This window comes from Electrona antarctica (genome assembly GCF_951216825.1).
Source record: "Electrona antarctica genome assembly, chromosome: 3".
In the NCBI taxonomy this organism is placed as follows: Eukaryota; Metazoa; Chordata; class Actinopteri; order Myctophiformes; family Myctophidae; genus Electrona; species Electrona antarctica.
The window spans coordinates 8,619,601-8,643,675 of record NC_136808.1 but is presented as its reverse complement, the minus strand read 5'-3'; the positions used below and the strand labels follow the sequence as shown (position 1 = coordinate 8,643,675).

The 24,075-nt window shown below is 43.5% G+C and overlaps 1 protein-coding gene across 2 annotated transcripts; it reads right to left on the bottom strand.

Moving 5' to 3' along the window:
- Window positions 1–5,232: 5,232 nt before the first annotated feature.
- asb7 (ankyrin repeat and SOCS box containing 7) lies at window positions 5,233–23,508 on the bottom strand. 2 transcript variants are annotated; one of them, XM_079496903.1, is made up of 6 exons: window positions 23,206–23,508; window positions 21,209–21,283; window positions 18,191–18,449; window positions 14,773–14,987; window positions 13,924–14,314; window positions 5,233–10,395 (listed from the first exon to the last, which is right to left on the bottom strand). In XM_079496903.1, the coding sequence occupies exons 3-6, from the start codon at window positions 18,438–18,440 to the stop codon at window positions 10,256–10,258; spliced, it is 996 nt and encodes a 331-aa protein (XP_079353029.1). In that variant the 5' UTR covers window positions 18,441–18,449; window positions 21,209–21,283; window positions 23,206–23,508; the 3' UTR covers window positions 5,233–10,255. The 2 variants fall into 2 exon arrangements, with proteins under 2 accessions (XP_079353029.1, XP_079353030.1); XM_079496904.1 differs by having other exon boundaries at window positions 23,378–23,491.
- Window positions 23,509–24,075: the final 567 nt, after the last annotated feature.

Below are 24,075 nucleotides of genomic sequence, written 5' to 3'. Positions count from 1 at the left end.
CTATTCGTACGTCTCTAAATGTTTTGATGTTTAAATGTTTTGATGAATTGAAAATGGTGGGCCCTATTGTAAACAAGTGTAATGCTTTATGGTGTATTGAGTTATACTTGAAATGTACTGTAATTCTGCAAACTGTTAATAAATCAATCAATCAATCAAACAACATGAAAATCAAGCTGTGATGAATCAAACTAAGACTAAATATAATTATTGCCAATGTTCTGGCAACAAATGGAAACTAGACCAAAATGTTAGCACGTGGGTCTAGTAGAGATTAGAACTAAAAGACAGGTAATTTTATGTTTGGTAGCATTCGGGTGTTTAATTTGTGCTCTGAAAATAGCAGATCTACAAGCTCACATGATCGGGCTATTTTCAGCATGCAAAGTGCAAAGTGTCAAATCTGCCATTTTTACCGCGCCATCAACACATTTTAGTCGGCAAAATCAACGGTAGATTTAGTAGAGGGAAACTGGACTTAAGAGTTACTTAAATGTGACTGAAACTAAATAGAAAACAGTGTTCGGCAACTAAAACTATGACAAAAAGAATTTGTCGAAAACTAAATGAAAACTAAGCTATGATGACTAAAACTAAATATATTGATAATTTCATCAACAAATAAAAACTAGACTAATGTTAGGAAGGGACTAGTGGACAAGAGATCCAGTATAAGTCATTTTACACTTGGTTGCATAATTTTACACTAAAATCTTACGCTATTCAGTCAACAAAAACTAGACTCACACTAAAACATTCCAGGTGACTAAAACGAAATGAAAACTATTCGACTATTCACTATGACTGCTGTCAAAACCAACACTGATAATATATATATATATATATATATATATATATATAGAGGACACTGGTTCCCCTGCAGAGCTCCTGACAGACAGAGCATGCCATTGTTCGTTGCTGAACTCTGAAGGTTTGCCGAGGCCTCAGAGACAGAGACGGATGGTATTATTGTGTTATCGCGTAACGCTACCGGCGATCTGTTCAGCGATAGCTGCCTGTGTTTGGTAACGTTACACACAGATATATCACAGTCGCTATTAGGTCACCTCCACAGCGGCGTGGGTATCTGACTGACTGTGTGTGTGCATGTGTGCGTGCATGGGTGCGTGCGTGCGTGCGTGTGTGCATGTGCGACTGTGCCCCGCTGGCGAGAACAAATGCAAGCGAAAGCAGAAACCAGCTCTTTTAAGACGACATTCCAGGGAAAAGAAGAGATTAGGAAAGAAATGTCTGTCTGAGTGAAAATGATATTCTCTCAAGAGTTGACAGAATGCCAATTTCACTTTTTTTAAATCTTTTTGGGATGCACGGCACCCGCACGCGCACGTACGCATGCACGCACACACACACACACACAGACGTCCAAAATGTAAATGTTGTCGGGCCGTGATGTCGTCGAAATGCCTGATTTATATCGGCTGTGTGCCAAAAAAAGCAGATCTACAAGCTCACAGCGACACCGGATATTCGTCAGTGAATTTTTTTTAAGGTAGTCGACAAAATCCGACACACACACACACACACACAAACACACACACACACTTTTTGGTTCATGTACACTACAGTATGTAATGCTTTTTTTAAAGTCGTAAAGTCTAAATCACATACTCAAGGACTCATTTCTTAAACACCTTTTAACAATACATTTCACAACTAAATTCAATAGAATATGTATAGGCTACATGAGTAATCATGCCTTGTGGTAAAGACAGACTGCCTTTCCCCACTTGTAGGCCTATTATTATGTTTAACCTCACATGCTCAATGATCTGTTTTCCTAGCCTGATTATCAGACTGTAGCTTTCTTAGTGGGCGGGGTCTTTGGGCTGGATCCAGGCTACTGTTTTCCCAGATTGCATATTTATTACTTTCTGATTATTATCATATGCATTCTACTCATTACCAGTATTTTATGTTGAGGTATATAAATCACCATTTCGTTTTGCTAGCAGCCTCATGGTGAGCACCAAACATTTTGAATGCTAAATGCTAGCCGTTTGTATTTAGAGAGTTGGTGTTCACGTCTTGACCCAATGTAATGTAGGCCTACATTTCATTAGATAGGCCAATTTCATTTTCAATTACAAATGGTACACAGTCATCATTGAAGATCATTGCTCAACACATACTTACTTCCCGTTTTTGGTCTGATCCTTCTAAAGTGTAAATAAATAAATAAAATAGAATAAAATAAAGGGAGGCTCCGACACGCAAACCTGATCCTTCTAAAAGAGCATGACATCCAGGGGAAGGTAATTGGAACGTACCATTTGACAGGGGAGTTATAGGAAGGTAATTGGAACGTACCATTTGACAGGGGAGTTTACATTGTGACTGAAAGGTAGCCTACACACATTTATCTATACAAAGTGTGGTGTTGTTGCTAAAAGCATGGAGAATACTGAATAGTTGAATATACATTTACTATGTGGGTTTTGAATTGTTTTCTTTGTTTGTGTCACTCGAAGGTTTCCTAAGGGTTTGTCCCAACTAAGTAAACGCCAGGAGTAGGAGTAGGAATATTAAAATTACCTTTTTTTTCTTAATAGCCACTATTTTATTTTATTTTTGAAACAGTACCTTTGAATTTCCTTGCAAGATAAAATGCATTATTGAAATCTTTGGTTGCCTTTTTCAGCCCTCATCCAACTAACTCTTTTTACATATATTGTTTTCATATTTGAAACTCAGAGTAGACAGTACATAATTACAGGGTAACAGGTCACCCATTTTCCATCTCGCCCCACTAGCTGTAAATAACAAACATAATTCATGTTGGTGATTATATAAAAGATAAAATGATGCAATTATTAACACATATGGGCTACATGGAAGAAATGTGTTTAATAAAACTAAGTGGATTGTTTACACAGCACTGAACGAAAGCAGTCACTGTCTCATGTTATTCTTTGTTGCTTTTACAGAGTACAGAGATCGACTACTATACAATAGAATAAATCTGTATACAAGATCATTTCAGATTTCAGCAGGGAGAGGGAGGGAGATACTTAATTAACCAAATTAACACTTTTCACGGGGCGAGTTGGTAAAGGGGTGAGTTGTTTGGTATCCAATCACAGCATTAGACATGTTAGGCCCCTGAATGGATATCCACCAGTACCATCAATACTAAAAATGTAATTAAAAACAGGCTTTTTAAAATTTGATAGCCTTTTATGGAGACATAGCACTCTAAAGTGTATACTCGTAGTTTAATTGTACATATATTCTACTGTCAGAGAGATTTCTTATAGCTTGCTTATGATTCTTGATGAGAATTTCTATGTATTTGATGTATTGTAGTGGTAAACACAGTTCCAAAAGAGTTAATGTCTCATCATGGCAAAGTCAAATGAAACAAACAATTAAAAATGCAGAAAAGTTAACTTTAGTTTTTATTCACACGTTTTGTACACCTGGAAAAAAATCTGCATATTATGTACATTCAGTAGTAGTTGTTCTGGAAGACTGGCGGCCATTTTGATAGAGCCACATAAGACACACGTATGACCGTTCCCTGACAGAGCGGACCACGCACGCACGCACGCACGCACACACGCATGCGCGCCACACACATGCGCCACACACACACACACACACACACACACACACACACACACACACACACACACACACACACACACACACACACACACACACACACACAATTAGAAAGTCTGGAATACAAAAACTTTACAAAACTATGCCAGGCCCGTCATCATATCTATCATTATATCTATCTAAACGCAGGTTCCAAACAGACAGCACCGCCGTGAAATGTAACAACTGTGTGGTGACATGAAATCCTGTCTCACTGTGTTGCTCCCAAGCTAGACATGAAATCCTGTCTCACTGCGTTGCTCCCAAGCTAGACATGAAATCCTGTCTCACTGCGTTGCTCCCAAGCTTAAAGACATGAAATCCTGTCTCACTGCGTTGCTCCCAAGCTAAAGACATGACATCTTGTCTCACTGTGTTGCTCCCAAGCTAAAGACATGACATCTTGTCTCACTGTGTTGCTCCCAAGCTAAAGACATGACATCTTGTCTCACTGTGTTGCTCCCAAGCTAAAGACATGAAATCCTGTCTCACTGCGTTGCTCCCAAGCTAAAGACATGAAATCCTGTCTCACTGCGTTGCTCCCAAGCTAAAGACATGACATCTTGTCTCACTGTGTTGCTCCCAAGCTAAAGACATGAAATCCTGTCTCACTGTGTTGCTCCCAAGCTTAAAGACATGAAATCCTGTCTCACTGCGTTGCTCCCAAGCTTAAAGACATGAAATCCTGTCTCCCTTGCATTGCTCCCAAGCTAAAGACATGTAATCCTGTCTCCCTGCATTGCTCCCAAGCTAAAGACATGTAATTAGGGATGCAGAATTCATCGGAATTGGTCATATCGGCCATAAAAATGCCATATCGGTATCGTAACGGTCTCAAAATAATAGATTATTTAATCGGTTTTCACCAGCAAAAAATAATAAAAATGAACAAAAACTTCTATATTAAATTTGTGTACTCATATCATTCAGCTGTGAAAACAGACACTTGGAAAATAGTATGTGTTATTGATTGATTGAATACTTTATTAACAGGCTTTAGGCCAAGCCTCTAGGGCCTAGGCTTGTTTCCATTATGGTCCTCTGTATAATATCGGAATCGGTCAGAATCAGTATCGGCAGATATGATCCGAGAACGGATATCAGTCATAATTTCATAATCGTGCACCCCTACATGTAATCCTGTCTCACTGCGTTGCTCCCAAGCTTAAAGACATGATTCCTGTCTCACTGCGTTGCTCCCAAGCTAAAGACATGAAATCCTGTCTCGCTGCGTTGCCCCGAAGCAGAGATCGCTGTGTTGTCCGAGAGCCAACAAGGACAAGAGGCAGTACAGTGGGGTTTTTTGTACACCGTGAAACCCACGAGTGTCAAATGAACCCGAGTGTACAACCGTTGACGAGTATTAGAAGTCTGTTTAGTTGCATGTGTACAATCAGAGTGAAATTGACACCGAGGATTCTAAAGTGTAGTTCCCAAACTAGGTGGTTTTAAAAGTCAGCCAGAGCATTCTGAATGAATATATTTATACTTTAAAGAACCACAGAGAAGTGATGAATGAAATGAGGCCATGTTGAACGAACAGGCTACATGTGGACGTCAGTTCTGCACAGAAAAACACAGAAAAAAGTGCCTTCTCAGGAAAAGCAAGCATTATTTTTTAGACTAATTTTAATGGGAATAATACAATGTTAATGTAAATGTCTATTAAAAAAATGGATCTGTGGCACGATAAAACTTGTTTTTGACATCCAAATGTTCCAAATGTGTTCACTGCACTGACAATGTTGGGTAGCAACACAAAATACACAAATAGAAGGGTAATGACAATGTCTTCAATTTAAATGAGTACATTAAAGAAGAGATTTGCTCAGTGGATTGGACATTACGTAAGAGCATATTCCTATAAACATCTGATAAAAACAAAATTCACAGTATGGTCTCTTCACAAATTAAGAGACAATGTCATTTTGAGAAAGCATGTGCCCTTCCTGCAAAAAAAAATATAATAAAAAGAAAAATGATGGAAACCCCCTACTTGATTCCAAATTATTCTCAGAAAAATTAATAGTTAAAAAAAAACGTCACACCAAACGAAGCACACAATCCTTTTCCAACAAAGTCCAAATACATTAAGAATACAGGAGAAAATACTCACTTAAATAAATCTACAAAAATATCTGCTGTACAAACATGAGACATATTTACATTTTGCTTCTGGTTTTAACCCAACTTACTTGGCTGTAGAGGAGCTTAGGGAGACTTTAGGGATAGACGTAGGGATATTTTGTTGTGCAAATTCGTCTAAAAGCGCCAAATGTTGCACAGAGGTAGATTTATCTAGGGTCACCCGAGCCGGAGACCTTCAGGGTCGCCACAGCGGCCATATCCATGTGGCCACCATTAACAACGTATATAAGGCAAAAATGTCTAAAGGTCATCATGCTTTAAGCAGCATGTGACATGTCAAACTAGGGGGGTTTTATGATTCTGAATACATTCCAAGCATTCGTTTATTGGCACACAAAAAAAAACTCTGCCTAAAAACGGTCATAACCGTTAACATCACATTTTGTGATGTCATCACATTTGGGCACATCTGGGCAAGTGGCTAGTGGCCGAATTTAGCTCAAGGAGTATTTAACCCTCGGCCATAGCCACTTGCCCAGATGTGATGACGTCCGTTTTTAGGCCAAGGAGTGTTTTGTTCAAAACTAATGCTTGGAATGGATTCAGAATCATGAACCCCCCCCTAGTTTGACACGTCACATGCTTAGGGCTGTCGCAATTATCGCGCTATTACAAGTTGAAACCGCAAGGGGGCAGAAAAACCGCACAGGCGCAATAAACCGCAGGATCCCCGACAGTGGGCCGAAGGACGCCCTGCAGCGGCCGTCACGGGGGCCGCGGACGCAGCGAACGCGGAGCCAACAATGCCAGTGGCACTGCCACATCCAGCCAAAAAAAAAGGACTCTTGGTCAGAGACCTGCTGAAATCAATGACCGATGCTCCTACGCTGATTGTGCCCAAGAGAGTTCGAGCAGAAACCAAACTCACTCGCTATCTACAGGGGGAATTAATTACCAATGTTGATCCTCGTCTGGTGGCGTGAAAACCAGGCTAGATTCCTTCTGCTTTCTAAAATGGCATGCAACATGTGTAGGCTATTTGTGCTATAACTGCACCATCCGACAGTTTTCAGTGCAGCGGGGAATATCGTTACTGTTCCGTTTTCTGCTTGTTAGTTGCTCCATCATCCATGAGTTTGGAAGTAAAGAAGAGTTGTGTTAAAGGAGCATTCAGTGATTTGGGTGATTTGGAAAAAAACCCGGTCCACCCGGTAACAAGATGTGCACATGCACACGCTCTACAGTGGGGGAAGTACAACAGACCAACAGCACGTGCACCAATGCCCGCCCCACTCGATCATGATTGGAGGAAGGCCCCTCTCATCCTGATTGGATGAAGGCTTTGCCACCCAAAGCCCAAACCTAAACTAGGGTTTTTTGACCCCAGGGGCTCACTGGGGACAGGGAGGAACTCCTTATATGGTCAGCACACTTTATAGTAGGGAGGATTATCCAAAAAATAAGAAAAAATAAGTGATATTTGAATTAAGTGAAATCACTGAATATACCTTTAAGCTGTGTCATGGTCTGCTGATTAACAAGCTCTTCTTTACTTCCAAACTCACAGAGCAACTATCATAATAACAAGCAGCAAACAGAACAGTTATCAATTTGCCTTCCTCTCTGAAGCCACATAACATGCTTGTTTTTGCTTCACTGTTGCTATATGTTATATATTTGCATTAGGCCTATACTGCTTTCGGTTTTACACCATTCATTTAATATATAAAATGAATGAAGACCAGGACTAATTGAACATTAATTTTAAATAAACACTGTCGTCTCTGCCATTTATAAAGCAACATAGTAAAGTAAAGCTTAGTGTAACTTTCTTTTATTAATAATGTATTTTTTAATTTCTTTTAAAGGGGGCTTGAGAACTATATCGCACAGTATCGCAAATCGCATTTCTGAGCCACTTGATCGCACCGCGGTTTAAATTATGTAACCGCGACAGCCCTACACATGCTACTTAAAGCATGATGAAATTCAGAAAATCTTGCCTTATATAGGTTGTTAATGGTGGCCAAATGGATTTGGCCGCTGCTGCGACCCCCGAAGGTCTCCGGCTCGGGCGACCCTAGATAAATCATTAGAGCATGCCTTGGGATACATCTGTGCAACATTTGGCTCCTTTAGACAAATTTGCATGAAATACCCCCAGGCTCCTCAACCACTGCTAAATTAATTTAAAAAAATACAAAAAAATAAAAAAACATACACCGACTGTAGCTGAACATGGCTGCAAAATTAATCCAAAAAACCAACTTGTTTACTGAGCAAAAATTTCCAAGGCAATTATGCCATGAACCAATCTGAAACGAGATCATTAATTAATCCGGCTGCAAAGTGATGCAATTTATTAATTTGAAACTGGGTGCTGAATTACTTTTCAGGTGTTTTTCAAAAGAGCCACCGAAAACTCTTTTTGGATTTCTTATTTAGGCTTTCGGTTGGACAAATAGGTTACCTTTCCAATTCCGAAATAAAAACGGTTAAAGTGTTACTGCTCTCACTAGGGACACTCATGGAATAAAGCTAAATACAACCTCCACGACTGAAATCGGATTAGGATTTTTTTTTTGTCAGCCCCGATTTCTGTGATTTTGTGAAACGGCATGAAAAGTTTCCCTAAACAATGAACTAACATTATGTACAGCTGCAATGTTTAGATGCTATAATCATTCTGTTTTTCGAGATGGAGGCTTTAATTTGATCATATATATTTGTCCGAGAGCATTCACGGTTTTATGGAAGATGCTTCTGAGCGCGTTCTCTAGTTCCACCGCTTCAAATACTCTTTAATCTTCACTAATTACTGAAAATAGGCGATCTACAAGCTCACAACACGTTGCGCTGCGATGTGTTGTGAGCTTGTAGATCGTCTATTTTCAGTAGTTTCAGAGATGTGCTTCTATAGAAGACGTGAGTGGCTGCTGCTGTGGAATCCCCGACGACTGAAATCAGCCGTGAAGAACGAGAACTTCAACCCATGGTAACACTACATTACAGAAAGGCATATGCGCTGCTGTCTGTGTGACGCCAGAAAGGCTCGGCTGTCCTCTCGACTCGGGGTTTGAAATCAGAAAAGCCAAAATCTCGGCCACTCCAGCATGGCAGTGTTACGGTGACATTGGTGACCTGCTGAAATATGTGACAGTCGTGTGGTAGACAATGGAATCTGGCTCATGGCTCATCACTCCCCTCCCCTCCGCTCCCCTCGGGTTGTTGTGTAGCTCATCCTACTGGTCAGTATTGCATGTCGTGCCGGTCAGTTGTTCATGTCCAGTGGTTCCCAAACCTTTTTCATGTCAAGGACCCTCTCCCTAAAATCAATGTGTATTTGTCCCAAAGAAGACCCCCCTTGGGGGGGGGAACCCCCACTTTGAGAACCCCTGCTTTAGACCATAACTCTGAAAGTGTACAAATGTTACACTCTGAGTTACAGCCACATCAGTGTTCATTTGGTTGCTATTCCCAACTATCCATCATTTAGCTGGGGGACCCCCTGGAACCCACTGAAGGACCCCTGGGGGTCCCCGGACCCCTACTTTGAGAACCACTGAGTCATGTGACCTGGTCATGTGACTCATATCGCTCGGCGTGAAGCGGTTAAGAGTTTTACACAGTCCGTCGAATGGGTTTTCGACAGAGAGAGAAAACATAAAATATAAAAGGCCCCTAACTGTAGACTGAAATTCCCCAAATTATACTGCACAGGCACAGGCTTTTAGAAATATGTAAAATACCATAGCAAATGGAAGAAGGGGGGGGGGGGGGGATATAAATATTGTCATTGGCTTATATGCACGTGCACACCTGTGCAGTGTGCACCATCAAGGCCCGCAACATGCTAAGGCCCCATACACGCATACAAGGCCACATGTTCTGTGTTCTGCCTGAGTTTGATGGCCGCCTCAATGCATTTTCCAATGGGAGTCACATGGTTTGACCAAACATTTGTGCCTTTGTGATCATACGGCTGTGTTCTGCCCATCAAACAAACATGTTTGGTCAAACCATGCGACTTCCATTGGAAAAGCATTATTGGGGCGGCCATTAAACACATACAAGACACAGAACATGTGTTCTGTATGTGTGTATGAGGCATATGAAAAACCTTATGGATTGGATGTTGATGGTAAAAAAACAAAATCCTCTTGTAGTTAAGATTTCGTTCTCCCCCACTCCGCTCACAATGGGCACAACAGCTGCATAATTACACCAATCACTGATCAATAATGACTGATCTCCCCCCACACACACACACACACACTCACACACACAGCGACCGACTGCTCCAGTACAAAAAAAGGCCTAACACAATGAAGTTTAAAAAACGGAACTCTCCAGTCCCTGGTCAATGTCTTGAACTCGACCGACAGGGGGGGGATGCTACAAAGTACCAGTTTCTCCCCTCCATAACACAGTGATTGCATAGTCTGACTTGAATGAGACCAGAAGAAGTTGTTCTCCGTTTTGGGCCTGTTCATCCGTTCCTCGGCGGTGCGACAGCGTCTCTGCTGCCCTGTGCTGGTCTCGCTGGTCACACGTTGTCGAACTTGTGTTTGAGGTAGTCCTTCATGACCTTGGCCACGGGGAGCTCCTCTATCAGCTTTAAACGCTGCAGGCCGATGCACTGACGCACCTTTATCCTACACATGTCCTGCAGAGTCCTGGGTTGTCCTGAGAGAGAGAGACAACCACCATGTTAAATGAAATATGAGAGAGAGAGAACCTTTATCCTACACATGTCCTGCAGAGTCCTGGGCTGTCCTGAGAGAGAGAGACAACCACCATGTTATAGTAAATATGAGAGAGAGAGAACCACCATGAAATATGAGAGAGAGAGAGAGAACACCAATGTTATATTAAATATGAGAGAGAGAACCACCATGTTATATTAAATATATGAGAGAGAGAGAGAGAGAGAACACCACAATGTTATATTAAATATATGAGAGAGAGAGAGCACCACAATGTTATATTAATTAGAGAGAGAGAGAGAGAGAGAGAGAGAGAGAGAGAAAGCAAAATATTATACACATGTCCTGCACACATGTACATGTACATGTGTGCACTTCATGAATGAATGAATGAATGATTTTACTTTCATGTCCGGCTGCCTTTCACTGCACATCCCTTTTATTACTATATTATTATTTTTACGGGATATTAGGATTATTCAGACACAATTTACAACTCATTATATTTCCTGTGCTAGAGAGAGAGAGAGAGACACAATATTATACACATGTCCTGCAGAGTCCTGGAAGACAGAAATGTCTTTCATTATACTCATTCAATTATACAACAGTCGACATTTTTTGATTTGATCAGTCAAGACTGTGCCATTACAAGAATAATCCCTGCTGAGAGTCATTTCTCATTTGTCACTAAATGCACCCGAATAAAAGAACGAATGATTTTAGTTTTGTGTCTGGCTGCCTTTCGCAGCCCTTCCGTTACGGCATCTGAGACACAATTTACAATACATTGTATTTCCTGTGGCTGACACCAAAATAATAAACAAAATAAATGACTCTGATCAAGTACATTCAAGTAGTTCATTCTAAAACCTGTGTTCTCGTTCATACATTCACTGTACTGCATCTGCTGCCCGCTGCCGGTGTTATGCTCTTTGCCTTTGTTTTATTGTCTTAACGTTATCCTTTTTTTTTTAACTTGTTTTTACTTGTTTTCTTTTGTGTAAAGCACTTTGTGCTGCATCTCAATGTCATGAAAGGTGCTCTATAGATAAAGTTTATTATTATTATTAATTGTCACTTGTCAGGCTAGAGAATAGAGACTGGAGGGCGTGAGAGAGAATGGACAGAAAACAGACTTAAGTGTTGAACTTAGTATTAAAACAATTATTTTATAAAGCTTTGTGGTTTGTCCAGATGGTGCAGTGTCCCTGGTTTGATTCAGGAGGGAGATACACATTCCACCTCTCTGCTTTCGGCTTCTTGTAACTCTACAATCCTATCCAAATAAAACATTTACCCCCCCTCCCAACAAAAACATATTTTCATAGGTCGTCTTCCCGTCTCTGTGACTGTCCGGGTTTTTCAACAAACCCTCCCTGAGGTGTTACTCGGCCATCAAGGTCACAACGAGGTACAATCATCATCATCGCCACAGCGTTATCAGCTGCATGCAAACAGCTGGGGGTTTAAAAAAAACTCCCCCTCGGTCGGTTCCAGGAAGTGAATGTCGTAGGTGGTGTTATCGGTGTGACGTGGGTGGTGAAGTAAAGTGACTCCTTTTGGCCGTGGATATTTCCCTCCCTCCCTGGGCCGTGGGACGGTGGGAAGCACCCAGGAGGACTGTGCCCAGCCTTCCTCCCTCCCTCCCTCCCTGGGCCGTGGGACGGTGGGAAGCACCCAGGAGGTGTTCACAGAGAAGATTGTGTGCACATCTCAATGCCTATATTCAGGCCAGGTGCTGGATGTCAGGCATCAAGGCAAACATCAAGGAAGAGGAAGGACATCCGCACACCAGTTTGTAGAGCTCCGAGACTTACTTTATTTTAAGGCAACAATTAAATGCAACGTTTCGACCAACTAGGTCTTCATCAGGCAAATATTGCTGCTCTTAAAGTCTCTTTCTTGTAGCAAAAACATAAGAGTAACTAAAATGAACTGGGCAGTCAACTAGTGCTGCACCGTTCTTCACAAAATTAGGTGTCAGACTCTGAATCTAGATCTCGATATTTTTTTGATTAATTGTGCAGCACTAGAAACCACACCAAAAAGGCTGGCACGGCAGCACAGCTGTGGGCCTGTCTGGTGTCACCACAGCCCTGTGGCTATGGTTCAAACTTCAATCCCCACTCACACACTGCTGCTGCGGGCCTGTCTGGTGTCACCACAGCCCTGTGGCTATGGTTCAAACTTCAATCCCAACTCACACACTGCTGCTGCGGGCCTGTCTGGTGTCACCACAGCCCTGTGGCTATGGTTCAATCCCCACTCACACACTGCTGCTGCGGGCCAGTCCTGTACCTGGCCCTTATAAAGAGCTGGGTGCCAGTCACCCTGTCCCGTGTGAGGCTTCTAAAGAGCTGGGTGCCAGTCACCCGGTCCCATGTGACTCTTCTAAAGAGCTGGGTGCCAGTCACCCTGTCCCGTGTGACTCTTCTAAAGAGCTGGGTGCCAGTCACCCCGTGAGGCTTCTAAAGAGTTGGGTGCCAGTCACCCTGTCCCATGTGACTCTTCTAAAGAGTTGGGTGCCAGTCACCCTGTCCCATGTGACTCTTCTAAAGAGCTGGGTGCCAGTCACCCTGTCCCGTGTGACTCTTCTAAAGAGCTGGGTGCCAGTCACCCTGTCCCGTGTGAGGCTTCTAAAGAGTTGGGTGCCAGTCACTGGCTTTCACACGGCCCAGGCAGATGCGTTTTAATCCACTGAGGTAGTCGTGTAATCAATAAGCGAGCAGACACACGATCTGACTGATCGTGGCTGAATGGGGTCGTCTGGAAAACGGACCGGAGCTCTTTGATATCAAAGTTCACTGAGAGGGGGGGAGGTGGGGGGGGGGGGGGGCAGAGGAATGCAGCCATTGTTCATCCATCCAAAAATCATTCCTGCTTCAGGTAATGCCCCCCCCCCCCCCCATTGATTGTTCCGACACTGAACAACTGGTCTTTCTAACTTTTGTTGGCAGAGTTCCCTCGTTTTTTCTGAGCTCTCGTCTCCTCTCATCTTACAGTAGAGATCTGTCACTGTTGTACCCAACATGGAACTCTTTTCTACTAGTCCACCTTTAGATTAAAATAGCTTTTCAAAACCTACAATCAGATTTTCACATAATTCAACAGGCCCTCATCAATCTCAAGCTGTTGTTAAATCGTGGAAAAAAACGAACTTTTCTAGAAAACCCAATGCCACTCAAACAATGTGTAACATGACAACTAGAGAGGGGACTCCTATTGAAAGAGTCTCAAACTATAAATATCTGGGCATATGGATAGACGACAAACTATCATTTGAAACCCACATTTCACAACCAAAAACGTTCGCTCTTGTGCCACATTTTCAAGACTTTTCAAAAATAGCAGATCTACACGCTCATAGCACGGAACTCGGGTGCCGCGCTACGAGCTTGTAGATCTGCTGTTTTTCAACAGCTAAAGTAACAACATAATCCTTTTAAACAACCAAAAGGGTTCCCCGACATCCTGAATGGGTTATTAATAATAACTTAAGACTTACTGGTGACTTCCTGCAGGAAGTCCAGACACGGGCGTCCGGCGGCCGACATGCTGACGGAGACGGCCAGCGGCGTCTGCCCCTCGTAGTTCCGTGCGGCCGCGTCCGCGCCGTAGGCGTGCAGCATGCACGCGCACGCCACGTCGTCGCGCAGCGCAGACAGGTGCAGCGGCGTCTGGCCGTCCTCCAGACGGCCCAGGTTGGTGTCGGCGCCCCGCTGCAGGAACATGCGGCAGTACGCGTGGTTGCCCTTGATGACGGCGTAGCGCAGCAGGAAGCCGTTCTGGATGTCGATGTTGGCGCCGTGGTCCAGCAGGATGCGCACGCAGCTGGAGCGCTCGCGGATGATGGCGAGCTGCAGCGGCGTGGTGCCCTTGTCGCTCAGCGGGTCCACCTTCGGTCATTTGACCATTTTGAAAAACATTTTAAAATAGTTCAGCTAGCCGATCTAAATCGACACGTTGTGAGCTTGTAGATCAACTATTTGAACAATTTTAACACAAATTATGCTAAAGACGTGTATACACATCTTTAGAAAAGACGTGTATACACGTCTTTAGAATATAAACCACAGGGTGCCATGGACGTATATAGACATCTTATAAAAATCCATATTTAAAAAAAAAAGAAGAAATTGGCCTTTCCATTTTCAGCGATCTCCTTGTGTTCCGAGAGTATACAAATGGAACCAAATGGACCCACTTTCCGAGTTACAGACCCATAAGGGTCCATTTGGTTCCTAACTATAATTTAGCTGGGGACTCCCCTGGAACCCCCTGAAGGACCCCTGGTGGGTCCCCGGACCCCACTTTGAGAACCACTGTAATGAAGTATTCAATCAACCAATCAGACCTGGGCACGGAACTCGAGGAGGAGCCGTACGAATGAGTCTCGTCCGTAGTGCGCGGCCACGTGCAGCGGCGTCCAGCCGTCGTTGCTCTTGGCGTTGATGATGTCACCGCGGAACTCCGACTCCAGCATGAGGCGGGCGATGCGCGCGCGGCCGTGCATGGCGGCGTAGTGGAGCGCTGTGAAACCACCGATGAAGTCCTTCACTGTGGGGTCGGCTGGGAGGGGAGGAGAGCAGTTCATTTATACTGGAGAGGAGAGGAGAGCAGTTCATTTATACTGGAGAGGAGAGGAGAGCAGTTCATTTATACTGGAGAGGAGAGGAGAGCAGTTCATTTATACTGGAGAGGAGAGGAGAGCAGTTCATTTATACTGGAGAGGAGAGGAGAGCAGTTCATTTATACTGGAGAGGAGAGGAGAGCAGTCAATTTATACTGGAGAGGAGAGGAGAGCAATTCATGTATACTGGAGAGGAGAGGAGAGCAATTCATGTATACTGGAGAGGAGAGGAGAGCAATTCATTTATACTGGAGAGGAGAGGAGAGCAGTTAATTTATACTGGAGAGGAGAGGAGAGCAGTTCATTTATACTGGAGAGGAGAGGAGAGCAGTTAATTTATACTGGAGAGGAGAGGAGAGCAGTTCATTTATACTGGAGAGGACTCCTCTCCAGTATAAATGAACTGCTCTCCTCCTCTCAGAGGAGGAGAGCAGTTAATTTATACTGGAGAGGAGAGGAGAGCAGTTAATTTATACTGGAGAGGACTCCTCTCCAGTATAAATGAACTGCTCTCCTCCTCTCAGAGGAGGAGAGCAGTTAATTTATACTGGAGAGGAGAGGAGAGCAGTTCATTTATACTGGAGAGGACTCCTCTCCAGTATAAATGAACTGCTCTCCTCCTCTCAGAGGAGGAGAGCAGTTCATTTATACTGGAGAGGAGAGGAGAGCAGTTCATTTATACTGGAGAGGAGAGGAGAGCAGTTCATTTATACTGGAGATGAGAGGAGAGCAATTCATTTATACTGGAGAGGAGGAGAGCTGTTCATTTATACTGGAGAGGAGGAGAGCAATTCATTTATACTGGAGAGGAGGAGAGCAGTTCATTTATACTGGAGAGGAGAGGAGAGCAGTTCATTTATACTGGAGAGGAGAGGAGAGCAGTTCATTTATACTGGAGAGGAGAGGAGAGCAGTTCATTTATACTGGAGATGAGAGGAGAGCAATTCATTTATACTGGAGAGGAGGAGAGCTGTTCATTTATACTGGAGAGGAGGAGAGCAATTCATTTATACTGGAGAGGAGAGGAGAGCAGTTCATTTATACTGGAGAGGAGAGGAGAGCTGTTCATTTATACTGGAGAGGAGAGGAGAGCAGTTCATTTATACTGGAGAGGAGAGGAGAGCAGTTCATTTATACTGGAGAGGAGGAGAGCAATTCATTTATACTGGAGAGGAGAGGAGAGCAGTTCATTTATACTGGAGAGGAGAGGAGAGCTGTTCATTTATACTGGAGAGGAGAGGAGAGCAGTTCATTTATACTGGAGAGGAGAGGAGAGCAGTTCATTTATACTGGAGAGGAGAGGAGAGCAGTTCATTTATACTGGAGAGGAGAGGAGTGCAATTCATGTATACTGGAGAGGAGAGCAATTCATTTATACTGGAGAGGAGAGCAATTCATGTATACTGGAGAGGAGAGGAGAGCAATTCATTTATACTGGAGGAGAGGAGAGCAATTAATTTATACTGGAGAGGAGAGGAGCGCAGTTCATTTATACTAGAGACTGGAGAGGAGAAACTTGTGGTTTTTCATAAAAGTGTCAGGATTGAGGATTTAGAAGACATTTGTAGAAGCAAGGGGAGACCAAATTGAGGATTTATGAAAACGTTGAATGAAACATGACTGAACTGCATATGAGATCTGATATGTAATTTATTTTAATCACAGCTTATGTATGATGTGATGTTAATAATCACAGGTCAACTTCACACTGCTGCAAATTAAAAGTCAAGCAAATCTGATATCCTGATAAACAGTGCCCCCTGGTGGATGTCATTGTGCACCACTGCTGTGTACTCCAGGATATGGCTGCAAATACTGATTATTTTCTTGGTGATTATTCTCTTTGAAAAAAGATAACCCCCCCCATTGACTGGAAGTTTAAGCTGGTGTTGAGCTGTAATGTCACCAAAGCATTAAAACCCTCTATCAGCGCTCTGCTCTGCATCTTGTGCTGGCCATACGCGTTACGTAAAACAGCCCGTTCTATTTTCTGGGCGGCAGTGGCTCAGGGGTAGAGTGGCCGGTAGAACAGCCGGATGGGAACCGTGAGGTTCCTAGTTCGACTGCAATCCCTGTGGGCTCATCCCAGAGTTAGTGCTGAAGTGTCCTTGAGCAAGAGTCTGAACCCCCTAATTGCTCCTGATGTGCAGGTTGGTGCCTTGCATGCTCGTTATCAATAAAAAGATTAGGGACTTTAAGCAACGACTGTTTTCAGGACAGCTCCGCTAGGCGGGAAGTACGGCGGCTATGACGCAATCGCCGTAGCTGTCAAAATCGTTAAGCAAACAGCCGTTGGCAACGGGTTCCCATTCATTTTTGGTTCCCATGGACTATGCAGCATGTGTCAAACATAAACACATTATTATTATTTTTTAAACAACCCGTCGCGCATCAGCTGACTTGACGATATTGCTTAATTCTTACATGCGCTGGACATGATCAGCAGTGGAAAGAGGAAGGTGCTGGAAAAAAAAATCGGTGTTATTCTAAAAGCGTTTTAATAAACATGGTTATTATGACGTACCGTATTAGTGTTATTTCTTCATTCAGAGCATGCCAACACATTACACAGCATAAGAGAGGTGATGGAGCAATCGTGTTAAATGTATGACAGCTAATTTTAATAAACATGGTTATGACATGGCGCTGTATAGACACTACGTGTAAGTGTAGGTTCTGCCGTAGTAGAAAGGGCTGCGACGGCAAGCAGGTTTATGCATCGATCCATTTCCGGTTGCCGCAGCGGACTGCCGTAGCCGTCGTTGCTTAATCCATTTTGGGCGGGAACCGCTTTTGGTGTTTTAAGCATTATGTTATACTTTAGCTATTGAAAAATAGCAGATCTACAAGCTCATACAAGCGGCACATCTTTGAATATATATTCTTTCAGTGCAAACTTTTTTAACTCATATCTTTGCTTCTGGGAGGGGGGTCCCTGGAACAACATATTTTGAGATGGTGGTCACGGCCAAATAATTTTGGGGGTCCTTTACATGAAATAGTTTGAGAACCACTGACATAGAAACATAGGGTTTTCCAGAAAACGGTCAAGATTCGGTCAAGATTCTTTTTTTTATTTCTCAGGTTTAAATGGGTTCAAGTCCCTATTAACGAGCCCCATTGCTACCCAGACCCTACTGACCTCCGTGCTCCAGGAAGACGCGGACACATCTCTCCTTCCCCTTGGCAGCAGAGAAGTGGAGCAGCGTCCAGCCGTTGGTGTCTCGGTTCGTGGGGGAGTAGCCCTGCTCCAGCATCCTCCTGACGGTGTAAACATCACCCGCCGCCACCGCCGCCTGGATCTGCAGCTCGTCCTGAATCTCAGGGTTCCGTCTGCAGTTCAACATCCTCCTGTCACATTTCGTTAGGGGAGGAGGGGGGTTCATCCACATCCAGCCTCTCTGTCGGAGAAAGAAAGGACATTTCGTTAGGGGAGGAGGAGAGTTCGTCCATATCCGGCCTCTCTGTCAGGGAAAGAAAGAACATTTGTGGCCGCTTCTGACCGAGGCTAAATCATTGATATTTTTTGTGAACGCAGGGAAACATAGCTTCAAATTGACATATTGGTTGTTCAGTTTGACCCACGAGTTTTGGAGATAGGGCTTACAGAGTAATGTCTTGCAGAGAAACAGCGAGTTGAGAAAACAGGCTTGAAAGGTTCACTTCTGTGGACTCCAACATTACACCTAGCTACATGTTTAAGTATTTATTCCATATTTACATGTCAATTTCAGCTCTGATATTTATTTCAGACTCACCTATGCTTTTTATGGCATAGGCAGCTCCCGGCAGGATCCGCCGGCAGAAACTATGCGCAGCTGCTAGACATGAGACTAATTAATTAGAGCGACAGAGAGAGAGAGGAGTGTGTGTGTGTATGTGTGTCAATTTAACAAAGGTGCAGACAATCAGAAATCAGCAAAGAGTGAGTGATGTTTGCGCTACTCTATGCCAAATTGAAGTGGACTCAGACCCAGACTTTTTTTTTCTCCCTGGAAATAAAAACGTCTGGGTTTCCGAGGCTAGTGAAGAGTCTGCCTGTGCTATTAACTCATCATGGATATATATATATTTTTTTAATCACTTTTTCTCCTCTCCTGAACAGTTAGGCATGCCGCCATGACTGTCTCTGTATCAAAAAGAGTCACATTTCGTTAGGGGAGGAGGGTTCGTCCACATCCAGCCTCTGTCGGGGAAAGACCTGGACACGCATCTGTGTGACCTTATAGCTTCTAAGCTACGTGAGACGTAGGAGGGGCACGGACAGGAGTCAACCCACACAGAGTCTAGTCATTCCATACGCCACACCTCCCACCTCCCCGGGAGCGGCGGCCTGTATGACCCTGTCTTTCCCTAATGGGACTGATCGTGGGTAGCTACTGGGACGTAAGTCGGGACTTGATCACCTGAGTGACAAGGGTATGATGTTTTGCGAGACCCGAAAACCTGATGACCTTGGGATACATCACTGAGGATACATCCCAGGTGCATCCATGCAATGTTTTTTCGTTCTTTTTTCGTTCTTAACCAAAAAAAAACACTAGTAACCATAATTTGATACATTAGCTGTTGAAAAATAGCATATGTACAAGCTCATAGCGTGGCACTGTAGATATGCCATTTTTGAAAAAAAGAAAAAAAAACGTGTGTATTTTGTGCAAATCTTTGAATATATATTCTTTCACATCAAATGTTTTTCACTCATATCTTTGTTTCTGCGAGGTCCCTGGAACAACCTACTGTATTTTCAGATGGGGGGGGTCAGTGGCCAATTACATATCATTTTGGGGGTCCTTGAGATGAAATAGTTTGAGCACCACCGAGTCATAGAAACATGAGGTTTTTCAGAAAACTGTCATGATTTAGAAGACATTTTGTAGAATCTGGTCTCAGGTCTCCAGAATGGGTTATTCCAGTTTCAATTAACTAAATCCGGGTACCGAAAGCCTGACTTTAGGTTGAGGGTGTGTTTTAAAACAGCTGTGGTTCACACATGAATGATGGAGCAGAAAAGGAAGTTAATGTGAAAATTAAAGTATAGGGAGCGGAATATGGGGTAAGGGGTAGAGCCCTGCAAGCCCGTTGGGACCCGACCAGGTCCTGGGCCTGGCCTGCCATACAGTGCCGGGCCTGGGGCGTTTGTCCATGACCAACGGGCCCAGCCCGGGCTCACACGCTTAAATTCTCTTCAGACATAAAACATTTCTTTCTTCTCTGTCCGTGCTACGGCATTCGTCCTCTGCTCCTCTCTTCTAAGTTCTAATTAGTTATGCACACACACACACACACACACAAGAGCTTGTAGATCGGCTATAGTGCCGTTCTGAGCAAAAAGCAGCAATTTACATACTGCAGGAGAATCACCGCCTACCAAACGAGTACAGTGCAGGAAATGTAAGTGTTCTTCAGTTATTATTATTACTGTGGGTTTGTTTTTTTATCATGCAGCGCGAGAGCAGAGCACTGCTGATTGACAGTGCAGCAACTGTTGCTGCGTGCATTGTGAATGCACGCACAGTGACGCGCTAGAAAAGCTGTCGGGCTTCGGGCCGGGCCCAGGCTTTAAAACTGCGGTACCACAACAGGCCCGGGGCGGGCCTTAACTCCACGGGCCCAGCGGGCCTGCGCGTGGCTCTAGTAAGGGGGCGGAGACTGGCCCACGTAGTTCCGGTCTGCATTTTGTCTGACGTGGCGCTGAGTGACGACAGTTATAAATAAGGATTGTTAGTTTCTACACTCACAATATGCAATATTGTTACCATGAAAAAATAAAAAAACATACCATAATGTATTAATTTCATATTGCATTATTCTCCCTCAAAATAACACACAACAGCCCGGGCCAGCCTAGTGGTCCGGGCACCTAGGCAAATCCAGCCTTGACAGCGTGTCGCAGGTTCAAGTCCCGATCCCCGACGACCTTTGCCGAGTGTCACTCCCCATTTCTCTCTCTCCCCCATTTCCTGTACACTATCCAATAAATTTTGAAACCGGGCGTTCTTGAAATGAAAATGGTTGAAAAACGGGGGTCCCCAGGCAAATAAATGTCAGTTTGAGGGTCCATGACATGAAAAAGTTTGGGAACCACTGGTTTACAGTGACAGACAACCTTTTCTGTGTGGCTAGTCTGACTAGAAGATAAACTGTTCATATGTTTTACCTTTTGTTAGGCAAGAATCTCCGGAGCATATCTCAGGAACACATGTATACAGCTTAAAATGGTAGGGAGTTGACCCTGGAAAAGGAGGGGGGGGGGGGGGGAGACAGATATAGAGAAAGTCCAGCTCTGAATAAATATGCCGCAATAAGCGAGGGACAACATGCTTGTTAACATTCTCCAACATCAAAACACAGGCCAATTTATTGACAGAACAACATCCTATTCCTAATCCTAACAGTTACAAACGAGCGAGTCGAGTCAAGTTAGAACTAGGAATGTCTACCAATAACTATAAGAAGACGTGAAGGATGTTGAATAACGTCATTTATGTAAATTACAATCCTATTATTAAGCAGGCTATAGTAGTGATTCAGTGAATGACCAGAAACATGATGTATACTATGATTGTATAGCTTTCCAGAAGCTAGCCTAGATATAGCCCTAGAATGTCTGTTACATACAGTATTCCACATACAGGAGCCATAGAACAGTGTCCTTGACTTGCGGTTGCAGCGGAAAAACAGCAGCATAAATGTGATAAATGCTCCGTTTGTACTCACCCATTAAATAATTCCGAAGACGTGGAGTGAGATATTGTCCTCTAGTTTCACATCCATGTGAAAGTTCTGGCACAAAACGTGTATTTAGTCAAATATCTCCACTTTTTTACGAGCTGCACCCGGACGGCTTTCTCTCCGGGCGAGGGGCCCGGAATGACAACTGGACTGCATTAATCAAAACTTCCTCTGAGCATCACAAACGTCATCACCAATAAGGGAAGCACAAATGTTTGGGGCACACAATTGGCAAGTGCCTTGCGATAGGTGCTGGGTAATCACACCACCTGCCAATTGTGTGCCCCAAACATTTGTGCTTCCCTGGTCAATTTGTGATGTCGTTGTTGGTAAATTCAGTCCATCGATTATTCCGGGCCCCTCGCCCGGAGAGAAGTGCAGGGTGCAGCTCGTGAAAAAGTGGAGATATTTGACTAAATACACGTTTTGTGATCAGAACTTTCACATGGATGTGAAACTAGAGGACAATATCTCACTCCACGTCTTTGGAATTATTTAATGGGCGAGTACAAACGGAGCATTTATCACATTTATGCCGCCGTTCTGCCGCTGCGGTGGTTCAGGGGTAGAGTGGCCGGATGGTAACCGCAAGGTTCCCAGTTCGAACCCAGGCTCCCCCCGAGTTAGTGTCAAAGTGTCCTTGAGCAAGACACTGAACACCTAATTGCTCCTGATGTGCTGGTTGGTGCCTTGCATGGTTTCTGCCGCCATTGGTGGTGTATGAATGTGTGTGTGAATGGGTGATGTAATGCACAATCTATGTAAAGCACCTTGGATAAAGGCACTATATAAATGCACCATTTACCATTTATCTATCATTTGAACTGTATGTAACAACAGAGACATTCTAGGGCTAGCCTAGATAGAGAACCATGTTAGTCAATGAATAAACATTTGACAGGAAGAGAACTCAAGTCAAGTATTGTTATAGTTTGACATTATTAACCAATGGCAGTAATAATTCACTTCTAATGAATTGAACATGGTGGACCCTGTTGTAAACAAGTGTAATGCTTTATGGTGTCGTCCACAGTTAACAGTTTTTTTTTGTATTGAGTTGTACTGTAATTCTGCAAACTGTTAATAAATACTTAAATACTCAACCAACCGAACGAACAATGGAGTCAGTGGCATTATTGAATTTAATTCATGTTGACAACACACACACACACACACACACACACACACACACACACACACACACACACACACACACACACACACACACACAATGGATCAAAGTATAACTGACAGGCAGAATGCTAACAGCTCGAGCGCTAACTCACCTACAATACTACTAGCCCCCTCTCCTTTCCTTTCCTACCTGTTCTGTACCGACGTCCCAAATACAGAACAGGTAACCTATAGGGTCCCGAAAGCGGCTATGCTATAATATAATAATACTAATATAATATAACTTACCTGTGAGTGAGGAGCTAATAAATGTCTCCAGACAGACACACACACACACACACAGCTGCTTCAGTTCAGTTCCAGTTAGCACAACACTGCTAACTGTTAGCTCCCACAAGCTAACTTTTTGCTAATGGTAGAAGAAGCAAGTTTTTTTTCTCCCTTTCTTTTGTGTTTTCACCTCCGTGATAAAACGACCAACTGAACCCCAGAGACGCAGTAGAGACAGGAGGACTGGAGAGAACACAACACACACACTTCTAGTGCTTTGAGTTAGAACAGGACGTTTTCTGCGCCGGGCCAGGTAGGAAAAACAAAAGACTTCACTACTTGGGAATGCTAAGTAGAAAGCTAGCTAACGACACTCACAGGGCAGCAGCACTGGGACTGGGACTGGGGTGCTGCTCAGCCAATCGGCGGCCAGGACGGGAGGAGGATGCTGCCTATCAGCCAATCGGCGGCCTGGACGGGAGGAGGATGCTGCCTCTCAGCCAATCGTTGGCCAGGACGGGAGGATGCTGCGTCCATGTGCTCCCAAGGTATATGAAAAAGAAGGCAAAGACACCAATGTCATTTTTTGCTACCATGCAATTCCGGAAGTTTTGATTGATTGCATTTTTGTATTATTCACAGCATGTAGAATGGGTACATTTAATTTTATTTCATGGTATGTAGAATGGGTACATTTAATTTTATTTCACAGTATGTAGAATGGGTACATTTCATTATTTCACAGTATGTAGAATGGGTACATTTCATTTTCTTTCACAGTATGTAGAATGGGTACATTTCATTATTTCACAGTATGTAGAATGGGTATATTTTATTTTATTTCATAGTATGTAGAATGGGTACATTTCATTATTTCACAGTATGTAG

Coding starts and splice junctions, on each gene's coding strand:
- asb7 (XM_079496903.1), bottom strand. CDS start 18,440: ATGTGGATGAACCCCCCTCCTCCCCTAACGAAATGTGACAGGAGGATG. Junction 14,988..18,190: donor CGTCTTCCTGGAGCACGGAG/GTCAGTAGGGTC, acceptor CTCCCCTCCCAG/CCGACCCCACAGTGAAGGAC. Junction 10,396..13,923: donor CTTCCTGCAGGAAGTCACCA/GTAAGTCTTAAG, acceptor TCTCTCTCTCAG/GACAACCCAGGACTCTGCAG.